General features: G+C 43.6%; 2 protein-coding genes across 12 annotated transcripts in view; one reads left to right on the top strand and one right to left on the bottom strand.

Annotated features, from left to right (window-relative positions):
* The first annotated feature begins 3,090 nt into the window (after nucleotides 1–3,090).
* Nucleotides 3,091–9,038, top strand: fam131a (family with sequence similarity 131 member A). Of its 2 annotated transcripts, none has more exons than XM_044218948.1 (5): nucleotides 3,091–3,363; nucleotides 5,956–6,067; nucleotides 6,165–6,347; nucleotides 7,745–7,882; nucleotides 8,030–9,038. In XM_044218948.1, the coding sequence occupies exons 2-5, from the start codon at nucleotides 5,977–5,979 to the stop codon at nucleotides 8,575–8,577; spliced, it is 960 nt and encodes a 319-aa protein (XP_044074883.1). In that variant the 5' UTR covers nucleotides 3,091–3,363; nucleotides 5,956–5,976; the 3' UTR covers nucleotides 8,578–9,038. The 2 variants fall into 2 exon arrangements, with proteins under 2 accessions (XP_044074883.1, XP_044074882.1); XM_044218947.1 differs by lacking the exon at nucleotides 3,091–3,363 and adding an exon at nucleotides 4,771–5,628.
* A 68-nt stretch (nucleotides 9,039–9,106) lies between these two features.
* clcn2a (chloride channel, voltage-sensitive 2a) overlaps nucleotides 9,107–12,103 on the bottom strand; it is a 41,478-nt gene continuing 38,481 nt past the window's right edge. For 9 of the 10 annotated variants that reach the window (XM_044218940.1, XM_044218941.1, XM_044218935.1 and 6 more), the window contains one exon: nucleotides 9,107–11,947. In XM_044218940.1, coding sequence (XP_044074875.1) covers nucleotides 11,432–11,947 — 516 coding nt within the window. In that variant the 3' untranslated portion in view covers nucleotides 9,107–11,431. The remainder of the gene's footprint in view (nucleotides 11,948–12,103) is intronic. The other variant, XM_044218945.1, reaches the window with a different exon arrangement.

Here is a 12,103-nt window from a genome sequence, read left to right as displayed (position 1 = left end):
AACGTGTCGGATGCCCCAGTGAGTTTTATGTTTGTGTAAGAGCTGGACGAGTAACTGCACTGATACTGAACATGAAGTCACCAGTCCACATTAAATACAGTTTGTCAAGGTCATTATAAAAATCCAATGATTTATCAGTTTTAGTCATTCAAGCTCTCATGTTGTCTTTACATTAAATGCAACTCATTGGAATTATTTGGGGAAAAATAGAGCTCTGGTATCGGACTGGTACTTTGCACCAGCATGGGAGAGACAAAGTTGGATTGGTGCCTCTGTATAGCCTATACAGTATAGGTTGTATCATGGCTGGAGTTACCCACTAGGTCTAACTGAGCTATAGACCCCCCCACTGACCCTCCATAAAGTGCAGTGGACACAGCAGACTAAACATGGTAGCTTCATATATATATATATATATATATATATATATATATAAAATATGGTTACTTCGAAACCCACAATCAAGGCTTACAGCGAAGCAACTAGTAGCTCAGTGTTCCAACATCCACAAGCGGCAACTGCTATCACAACTTGAGATTGACGAGATACAACACAAATGCTACGGCAAGGGGGAGGACTACAGGTCAGAGGGGAGCTGCCGCTGGCTCCCCTCTGACCTGTAGTCTCTGGCTCAACCAGAGATTGGGTACGAAGCGCCAAGTGCAATCACGCTGAACGAGGCAGCGACTGACCTGAAAGATAAGATCATGGCGAAGATGAATGCAAGGCAACCCTGATGCCAATTACAACGGCTAAGTGAAGTACCATCAGAAAGTCTCAAAGTCATCAAGCTATATGCTATGAGCGAGCGGGACATCGACTCACTGATCCACACCACCAGGATCTACAGCTCTGACATTGGGATGTCATTCGGGCTTGAGAAGTGCAGTCGAATGGTGACAAAGAGAGGGAAGGTAGTCCACACAGAAGGGGTCTCACTCCCAGAAGGAACAATTGCAGACATTGAGGATGGGTACAAGTACCTTGGAATACCACAGGCAAATGGCAACCTCGAAGAGGCAACAAGAAAGACAGCAACGGCCAAATACCTCCAACGAGTAAGGCAAGTCCTAAGAAGTCAGCTCGATGGCAAGAACAAGTCCCAGGCAATAAACAGCTACGCCCTGCCAGTGATCAGATACCCTGCAGGAATAATAAGGTGGCCAAAGGAAGAGATACAGACCACAGACGTTAAGACGCGAAAGCTCCTCACCATGCATGGAGGGTTCCATCCCAAATCCAAATCCAGCACCCTGAGACTGTACGCTACAAACCCCTACATGGGATGTACCACCGGAACATAACTGAAGTGGCTGATATCAAGAAATCCTACCAATGGCTAGAGCGGGCTGGATTGAAGGACAGCACAGAGGCACTCATCATGGCTGCACAGGAGCAGGCCCTGAGCACCAGAGCAATAGAGGCCCAGATCTACCACACCAGACAAGACCCAAGGTGTAGGCTGTGCAAAGAGGCCCCTGTGACAATCCAGCACATAACTGCAGGCTGTAAGATGCTGGCAGGGAAAGCATACATGGAGCGCCATAACCAAGTAGCTGGCATAGTGTACAGGAACATCAGCACTGAGTATGGACTGGAAACCCCGAGGTCAAAGTGGGAAACACCTCCAAAGGTGGTAGAGAATGACCGAGCCAAGATCCTGTGGGACTTCCAGATTCAGACTGACAGAATGGTAATGGCGAACCAGCCTGACATCGTGGTGGTGGACAAACAGCAGAGGAAAGCCGTTGTGGTTGACGTGGCAATACCAAGTGATGACAACATCAGAAAAAAGGAACATGAGAAACTAGAGAAGTACCAAGGGCTCAGAGAAGAGCTGGAGAAGGCCTGGAAGGTGAAGGCGACAGTGGTGCCCGTGGTCATCGGAGCACTTGGGGCAGTGACCCCCAAACTGGAGTGGCTACAGCAGATCCCTGGAAGAACACCAGACATCTCGGTCCAGAAGAGTGCAGTACTGGGAACAGCAAAGATACTGCGCAGAACCCTCAAGCTCCCAGGCCTCTGGTAGAGGACCCGAGCTCGAAGGATGAGACCACCCGCGGAGGGTGAAGGACGAAGTGGGTTTTTTTTTATGTATATATATATACACACCCACACACGTTCAGTACATAAAATGTCAGAAAAAAGGGGAAAATGTTCCCAGAACTAGACATAACAACTTCAAATGTAGCCCAAAAGCAGTCAATAAAACAAAGATATTCAATATACAATGTTAACGGAGTAAAGGAGCATTTAAGAAGGAGTTTGTCATTTTTGCCTGATAAATTACTTAATTATCAAACTGGTCTATTGATTAATCAGCTAATCACTTCAGCATTAATAATTTGCCTGGTGTCTCAGATACAATCAGTACTGGTATGCTGGAAATCTGGCCTCAGTTTTGTTGTGTGTTAAATTAGTTTGAGGTATATCGATTAAACACAAAGCTGTGTAGGAATATGTTCCATATGAACAAAATATGTGAAAGATAGACGTCATAAAATTCATTTTTGCACAAGACTACAATATTAAGTAATAGTCACTGTACATTTGAGTTTTATCCTCCCATTTAGCATTTATATATAAAAGTCTTTATCAATGTATTTTTCAATACCCATAACTCCATAGCTGGCTGCTTGTCTAAACAGATAATGAGACAGATAATGAAAATAGTGAAACACAGTTGTAAAAATATAAAATATGTCTAGGAGAAGGTAAAATTGTTGAAAATACTGTACATTTAGCAAAACTATTAAATGTCCTTATATCTGCTTACAACTACTTTATAGTGTGTTATAACCCATTTATTAAATGTTTATATATGTTTATAAAATAGGAGGGTGAGAGTAAAGTGTTACCCGAAACTTATTTGCACAAATGACTACAAACCAGCAGACAGACAGTGAATGTGTTTTATTTTTAAATAAGTCTCTTGTTGTATCTTATAATGGACATAACAGGACTAATAAGGTCAAATTGGCATGATGGCACATATATAAATGTGTGTGTGTGTGTGTGTGTGTATATATATAAATCAGCTGCAGTGCCTTCTAGGGCCAAAGCTACTGTATCTTGATCTTGGCTGCATGATGATGAGGAGGAGGAGGAGGAGGGGTGACACCGCCTTACGTTGATGACGCTCACCATCGGGAGACATTTGGACAGCCTATGTAACCCATATACCGAGCAACAAATGTGCTGGAGAGCTAATGCGGGAGTTAGGAAAATGTTCCCGCCGACTGTGTGGCATTAATGATCTCCAGCAGGAGCTGCAGCAGGAGGACAAACCGCGCGGTGTCATCTGTTGATCGGATTGCAGACAATTAAGCGCATTATCATGAGCCGCTGCGGTCCGACTTACAGGTAGGTACCGAAATAATAACAACCACACGAGCATCGTGAAGAGATGCGTATAGAGAGGGCAGGGGGCTCTTGTCATTTCCGTGGTGTTTATCCGATGCAGGTATGGAGCTATTGGTATGCAGATGGAGACTTCAGAGGTTGCCAGGAGACCTGCTGCTGCATCCGCGCCTCTCGTGCGTTATTTTCCCCATAATTGCAGGCTACAGGCCTGCACCCATAAATGGCGGGGTGATGTGTTTTTCAGCCGTCAGCGTGTCGCTTCTGTCGCTTGAATTAAACCGTTTGCAGACACAAAAAAACCCTCAGCACTGCAGCTCCCTCCATTCACGCCAGACAGACTCAGAGATAAAGATGCTGCAGTCAGACTGGCTGAACTCGATCCCACTTGTTGGTCCTATAAGTCACATCACTGGCTCGGCGGATGTCAGATAATTCTGTGAGACATGTTTAGTCATGAGTATGTTAATGTAAAAAAAAAAAAAGGCACACACCAGTCTGCCTCTGCAGGGAGTGGACAAAATAATCCAAACACAGACTTTAAGCAACTTAATTACAACTGCCAACGCTGCTACACATGCGGTTGTTGTTAGGATGAACGCCAATTAGCAGCATTTGTCAGCTGCAAAAGAGGATTGGCAGTCAGCATTTTCAAGTGTGAGTTTTTAAAAGCAACATCACACAATTAACAGCTCCAGATGCCAAATCATGTGCAGGTGCACTGGTTATAAATAAAAGAGGAAAATATCATAGGGAATGATTATTTTCATTATTACCTGTCAATTATTCTTCTATAAATCATTTAGTCTATAAAGGTTAGGATTTTCAGCTTGATAAATTACTTAATCCATTAATCAGTTATCAAAATCTGTTGACTTCTCAATAAACAAATCTTTTCAGCACTAAAACAGATAACTGCATCAACAGATGACCAGAGATCGCAAGTTTAAACCAAATGAAAAGGATGTGACCTACATACTGTTTGCAGCAGTGGTCCCCAACCTAAGGGTCGGGCCCCCTCCTTTGGGTCGCAAGATAAATCTGAGCAGTCACGAGATGATTAATCGGATTAATAAGAAGAAAATAACATTGTTTTGCTATATCTATTTATATGATTTTTTCCTGACTTTTCTTGTGGGGTAAAAATGATCCAAATGAAACAATCAATCAATCATTTGGAGGGGGAAATCTATATTTGGCAGTTTTTAGGAGGTTGGGAGGTGAACCACTGGTATACAGTGTGTAGGTGGTGACAGATGCTGCTACACTGTCATATGACCTAATATAATCCACATTTCTAGCAGCTCTTGCGGTCTCTATTTAGTTCAAAGTAAGCGTGAGTCTTATTTGTTGACATGATTTAAGAGGTGAGCTGTCCATGGCGCTGACATCCGGGTGTCTGAGCTCCACATGCTGAACAAGTGGTGTGTTTATCAGTGTTGAGCATGAGTGACGTCTGTGGTGCTCACAGGTGTGTGTTTTGCAGCTGAAGCTCACCCCTTGAGGAGTGTTGAGCGTCAGCCCGGGCTGTGAGAGCTGTTTGCACCTTCATATCGCCGCCTCCCAGGTCCCTACCTGCCTGCGTGCCTCTTGACATACATTTACTTATTTTTTCATTTTTGACTTTAACGTAAGCCTTTAACCGCAGTCGGGAGCCTCTTCTCTCTTAGCTGCTTTGGGAGCCAATCTGCTTAAGGGTATCTGTCAAGTCATACACGTGCTCAGAGTTGTGATGAGGCAACATGTTTCCTGCTTATTGAAAGACTCACCTGCCCTCAAAACAAGACATATTCCAAGCCGCTCCCATGCACTGCAGGCACAGATTCAGCTGACCCACGAGATCTACTAGGTGCAGTCATATGTGGAAATTATACTTTTTTTTTTGGGACATGGAGTTAGTTAGGTAGCACTATCACTTTTAATAGGGATCAACAGCTTTGGGGTGAGCAGGCTTGGCTGGAGCTGCTTACCGGAGCTGGTCACACACCATATGTTTGCCCAGTCGCATATGAGACTGTCACCACTGCCCTCAACTCCCTCAACCCCAACCATTCTAACCGGTTTCACCGGCTTACCATGGCTTTAGCATCTGTGCAGTAAATGTAGGGCATAGCTGTTTGCTTGTCTGCCCGGTGGTTTAAACTAGTACACCCAAGCTGTGACTTTTAGTTGTATTGGTTCGCTACACTGTGACACCATCTCTGCATGTCCACGATGAGGCTGAGGTCCAGGAATAGCGAAAGAAGGGAGAAACAAAGAGAGGAAGAGGTAGGAAAAGTGTTTGTTTTTTTCAAGTAGTGTAGATCTCCACTTGGGATGAAGCCTTTATTTTGGCATGGAGGCCTCAGTCGTTTTGTCTGTCAGTGAGTTTGTCCTGTGATTCATATTTGAATTTGAGCTTTCATTTAGATGCTATTAGAATGATTCTCCCAAAAAATTGGACAGTGTAAGTATTGGCAAAGTAAACATTTAATGTTTTGGGGAAATACTGAAATAGCTGAGGAGTGCTGGATGTGACACACAAAAGTGGGCGGAACAGAGCTTATTTGCTGCTTTTGTGCATTGAGTTTTGCTCAAATCGAATCTGTCTTCCAGGTGAAATTTGTGGAGACTGAAATGATTCCAAAGTCAGGAAAATCTCCAGCAGACTCGAGGAAAAGTGTCGGCATCCATGAGTTTGCAGCACTTGCCAGATCCTCCTTAAATGGTAAAAACCTTTTTTGCTTTTTGCGTTTTTAAATGTCTTGAATTTCTTGAGTCACAACTTCAGACTCTGACCTCTACCTCTCTCTCTCTGTGTCCAGGTATCTCTCAGGCAGTGAGGGACCATGTGACAAAGCCCACCTCCCTGGCTCAGGGCCGGGTCGCCCATCTCATTGAGTGGAAAGGTTGGCCAAAACCTGCTGACCCACCACCGGCCGCCCACTCCCACTTTAGCTCCTACTGCCATCTGACTGAAGGAGAGAAGGAGGCCCGGTTTGCTGCAGGTATTCATCTCTGTGACCTTTAACCAAGGATTTGTTTTGGATCCAGCTTTTACTGTGTAACTAGCCGGTGTCTGTATGTCACTTGTCTGTTTGTGTGGGCATCCTCTTACTTAGCTTGGTTTAGCTCCAGCATCATCTGGCGGGCTCCCACCTTCTGTTAGGCACCTAATCCCCTAAAACTCCTGCATGTCAGTGGTTGGCCCTGCCCACCGCGCTGTCTCTTGGGTGATGGCTTGTCTTGGCAGCAGATGGTGGCCTATCAGACACTCTCCCAGAACACTTAACTGCCCACCAATGGTACAACAGCTCCTGTTGTTTTGCTGTGACTCATCCTCTCTGGCTCCGGTGACATCGGCGTGGTTTGATCAAGAGAGAGAATGAGAGAGAGGAGGGAAGTAGGGTACATAGTGAGTGTACATCATGTACAATATAAAGTCTTCATCTTTTGTCTTCTCATCTTGATCAATGCTTCTTGCTTTGTAGATTTCAAAAAAGCTTGTGACGAGAGCTGAAACTGTTGATTGACTGTTGATTCATCGATTAGCCGATGGACAAAATATTAACATCAACCGTTTTGATAATCGATTAAAGAGTTACTTTTCAAGCAAAATGCTAAACATTTGCTGATGCCAGCTTCTTAAATGTGAGTATTTTTGACTTTGTTCTATGTCATTGTAAACTGAATATTTTTGCATTCTCGACTGTTGGTCAGACAAAATGAGGAATCTGAAGATGTAACCTTGGGCTCAGGGAAATTATGATGGGCGTTTCTTTAACAATTATCTGATATTTTATAGACAACACTATTATCAAGCACACAATCGGCAGATTATAAAGCCCTATGTTTGACATAAACTTTGCCTATCCTTAAAATTTTTTGAAAATGGTATAAGGGGAAAAGCATATGACATAATTAAAACAATGTCATAAATACAAAAAAAATCTGTAAAAGCTGGCAATATGTAAACAAATTAACTTCCAAAAAAGAGGTATAAGACAGGGTTGCAGTACTACTCCAACCCTGTTTAATATAGATTTTGATGTACTGACAAAAACACTGGAACATTCGGATTTTCCTGGTCTCACTCTGTTAGATACATTAAAACCCTTAAATGAGTCACACGATAAATCTGAGGCATCTTGAGATGATTAGCGGGATGCAAAAGCAGAAAAACATATTTTTTCTATGGGATTCATGCTCTTTTTTTCAGACTTTCCTGTAATCTTTTACATCTGAAAATTCAAATAAGACACGAAAGAAAATCACTGTTTGGTTTAACTGCTCACAGGTAGACACATAAAACCATTCAGCCATTCCTTTATTTTAAGGCGTCACAAGCCAAAAAAAAGAGAAGGGAAACCACTGCACTAATTTATTGGACGTGTGTTCCTGCTAGGAGTGGCTGAGCAGTTTGCCATCGCTGAGGCTAAGCTGCGTGCCTGGGCGTCTATGGATGACGACGACGAGGAAGACTCCAACGACGAGGACTCCCACACCAACGGACAGACACACACCTTCTCCAGCCAGAGCTCAGGTATCCACAGTCGCCGCCATTTTGTTCATTTCGTCTAATTTCACTCATCGTTTCTGCATCATCACTGACAAAACACCTCATCTTCCCATCCCCTCCCCCAGTTATCCATCCATCACCAGGTGTTTTGACTTTTTGCTCCTCCCTCAGACGGCGCCACATCCAGTCCTATCACCGGAGCGCCGTGCCAGCCTGAGGTTGATGGCGGCGAGGCACCGCCCTCCGATAGTCCCCTGGGATGCAGCAGTAGCAGCAGTCTGCTCTGTGGTAGGCCTGCGTCTCACAATGACCCACATTTATCCCAGACCAATTCACCTACTTTACCCAGCGACTGCATGAGTCCATTCCTGGAGGAGGAAGAGGAGGAGGAGGAGAGGCTAGATGATCACGAGGAGCAGCCGGCGCCTTTGCGGGAGCAGCGCAGCGAGGTCTGCATCCACCACAAGCCTGAGTGGAGGCCCCGGGCCAGGAGCAGCAGGTTCGACTCCTGCTACTCCACCTCTCATTCCGAGTCTCCTGGAGAGGAGGATGAGGAGGACGAGGAGGAGGAAGGCAGCGTGTTTCATGAGGTCCCAGTGTGGCATTGCAGCCCCAGAAGCTTCTTCTCTGACCGGGCTTCCTCTGGTGTGGCGTCATTCGATGAAGAGGAGAGGGATGAAGTAGATGAGAAGAAGGAGGAGAAAGAGTTTTTGATGTGATGTGTTGTCCATCTTTATGTCTCTTTGAGTCCGTGTTGATTCTGGATATGACATAATCTATCTGCTTTCACTGTTAACCTCTCTCCACCTCCTCCTCTTCCTCTTCTCCTTCCTCTGATCATCTCTACTCCACTCGCTGCCTTCTGTCTCTCATCCTCCAGGCCTTTCATGTACTGATCCTGCTCCGTTTATGGCTGCTGCAAACAGTGTGTGTATATATATATATATATATATATATATATATATATATCAGAGAGTTCAACCAGAATGTAAAGCTGTTGTTCAAACTGAGTTTTGTACATTTTTGTGAAGAGTCATGTGTTGCTATTGCGTTGGTTTTCTATGGATATTTTGTAGTGTTGTTATTTCTGGGTCATGCTGTGTCATGTGGGTTGGGCTACGTTTGATACTGAATGTCTGAATGTCCTGCATACCAGAATATAAATATGATTTTTTTGAAAGATTTTGTCTTTTTTCTCCCCTCACAAACACAAACTGAACACACAAGGAAGAAACACAATTTCTCAACTTATCTTTTAAAGGTGTTTTTTAAATTTTTTTTTTTATTTAATCATTCACTCATGTACAAAAACAATTTCATGTTCTCTGAAAAATAACAATGGCTGTTGGATTTCAAATGCATAATTCTCCTATGTACAATAGCATGTACGTAGAACTCATCCGTGTATTTTCATATGTACAAAGCATATACAGGCCAGTGTCATATAAAGGGAGATACTACAGACTTATTGCTTAACTAGATACGCTGCAAATTAGCTTATACGCTCTCTAGATTTAACTCCTTATACGTTATCTTATATGGCGAGCACTACTTCATATTCTATATGCAAACAAAAAGTTAGGACGTTAATAAATTGTTGCACAAATGTTTACAGGGACAAAAATGAGCCAGAGATGGTGGTGCTGCAATGATATCATGTAAGATTAAAATATGGCTAAAAATTGTTGCATGAAGCTAAAATACTTACATCCATTTAAAAGTCGTAACAAGGACTCTCACACACGCTTTGCTCTACAACAGTTTTTGAACTTGTCGGTATCACTGTGCTTCATACAGTAGTTACATTTCTCAGCATCGCATTAGAGGCCAGGCTGGATTAAGATACATGTAACATATCACGGTGTTAATATCTACAGGCCGCATACATGTGTGCATATAAGTGTGTGTATGTGTGTGTGTGTGTGTGTTTTTGTGTGCTCTGTACAACAGCCAGTATCTTCCTTTCACTCGGAGCTCAAGTGTTGTTCCTTTATCATGCTAGAAACATGTTAAACACAGTAAATTCACATAGCAGAAAATGTAGAGGCAGTTCAAGTGACAAGACTCACAGTCTTCATTGCCCCTATTGAACCAGCCCCTATAAAGCCAAACAAGGCTACATGTGCAGTAAATTATACTCATGGTAATTACAATGTGCTTCATCATTATTTGGAGCCCTGTACTAAGCTTAGTGGCTCTTTGGAAGCTGCCTTTGTCATCGTGTGAACAGTAGATCCCAGGGGGGGATTTCTGGGGCTGACATGGACACCAATATTTGGTAGTAAAATAAAAATACTGATAATGACATGCTGTGACATGTAACTCTGCAAAGTGTTGTAAACAATGGCGTCTGGACAAACTAATGATGACATTGTTGCTATTAAATCACCTTTTACTGCATTATTACTGTAAATTTATTGCATATCAGCCAACATATGACCAACACCCCTATATCATTAATTCTGGCCCTCTGATGTATTAGTCCAGTGCTAGTAAATAGGTAGAAGTTTGATTTCATAGCATCATGTGCTCATTAGAATCATGTTCCACGTCTTTGTTCTTCTGTGCTTTTCTTCTCTATTATTATTTGCTGCTCCTTTTATTTTTCCCCTTTGTTATTTGCGTGTGACTTATTTCTCTCCTGGTAATGTTTGAAGTCGTGTTTACAGGATGTTATTTTGGCATGAAGACTCAACTTATGTTGAAGAGACTGGACCAGATTTGAGCATGGCAAAGAAAGTCAAAAAGTGTCTCTCACGCACACGCACACACACACACACACACATTTAAAAGATGAAGCTGGCGATAGTCTATATTTTTCTTATTCAACAAATCCCATGAGCCATTAGCATTTTTTTAATAGTGATTCACACCCTCATCACGTCTCTTAACTCTTATGACATTGTTGGACAAAAAAAAAAAACTGTGGAGAGTGAATAAATATTTCTTCTGTTTCTTTGTTGTCCAAGGCTAAATGTTTTCTGTATGAATTGAAATGTGTTGATAGTATATGTTTGTGCGTAGGCAGGCGCATTCATGTATGCGCGTCCATGTGTACAGTACCGTCCCACCCCCGAAAAATAGGGCTCCCCCCAAAAGCCACGGTGTAATTCGAACATTGCTAGAGGCAATTTATCAGGCTTCGCGCAGCTCCTTCTGGAGCAACAAAAGGCTTTATTCACATATGCAGTAGTACTCCCCGAGACCTGTGAACAGACTTTGATGTGTTCCCCTTTAAAGAGTTACGTCTATAATAGGAATAAAAGAGCCACAGATAGGGCAGGGAAGGCAGAAAGTGTTAAGAGACAGACAAACCCATTGTCGGTTTTGGTCTTTTCATGGGATTTGTTGACAAAATATAGATTAAAACCAGCTTGATCCATGACTACATGCTTTATCCAGGCATCCGCACAGTTAGAAACACAATACTAAATGTCACATCTACTCACGCTCACTCACTCGCTCACTCACGCACGCCACAACGTTAGAAACACGGGTATCTAGACTGAGAGTGACCCCTACAAATGTAAGAAACATCAACATTCATGAGGCGACAGTATGGATCCCCTCTGATCATTTGAATTGATCCTCAGTGTGGGCGGGGCTACCCTTTCCCTCAGGTCCTGATAGGTCCTTGTTCAGAGATGGACTCCCCTGCTCTTGCTCTGTTTCGTCCGGCTCAGGAGTGTGGGTCGGGGGGTCATAGTCACAGGCCAGCTCTGATTCCTCAGTGTGGGAGGGGCTGCAGTCAAAAGTGAACTCTGATTGGTCCTCGGTGAACGAGGGGCTTTCCTGGAGCACCAACTCTGACGACTGATTTGTGACATCGCCGGGGCTGGTTTCAAACTGCAAATTCGATTGGTCCGAGAAGTTAACAGGGATCTCTTTGTACGGGAGATCTGGCTGGTCCTCCACGTCAGGAGGGTTGGGTTCCCGTGGCAACGAGAGCCCCCTGTGGCGGATGCACAGCTTGTGTAGTTCTGTTACCTCAGATACACTTGTGCTGTTCCCACAGTCACGGAAACTGGCCAATGGAGGGCGCACTTTTACTCCGGTCACTGTCACTGAGCCCTCTATGGCCTTACGCAGCTGGAGATACAGAGCCACAGCCAGCAGGGAAAAAAAACAAAACCAAAACAAAGACAGCAGAGCCAGTGGAAGTAAAAAATAAAAAACAGGTAAAGAAAGAGAAAAGGGAACAGGGAGAGAGAGGATGAGCATTAGTGATCATATACATAAAACAGT

This window comes from Siniperca chuatsi, linkage group LG13 (genome assembly GCF_020085105.1).
Source record: "Siniperca chuatsi isolate FFG_IHB_CAS linkage group LG13, ASM2008510v1, whole genome shotgun sequence".
Lineage (NCBI taxonomy): Eukaryota > Metazoa > Chordata > Actinopteri > Centrarchiformes > Sinipercidae > Siniperca > Siniperca chuatsi.
The sequence above is the reverse complement of the archived record's forward strand: the minus strand, read 5'-3'. Positions and strand labels throughout refer to the sequence as shown.

Bases quoted from the DNA above. Each gene is read 5' to 3' on its own strand.
- fam131a (XM_044218947.1), top strand. From the start codon at position 5,566: ATGTCCACGATGAGGCTGAGGTCCAGGAATAGCGAAAGAAGGGAGAAA. The intron at 6,068-6,164 runs GTAAAAACCTTT...CTCTGTGTCCAG, and splicing joins TGCCAGATCCTCCTTAAATG to GTATCTCTCAGGCAGTGAGG. The intron at 7,883-8,029 runs GTATCCACAGTC...CTCCTCCCTCAG, and splicing joins CTTCTCCAGCCAGAGCTCAG to ACGGCGCCACATCCAGTCCT.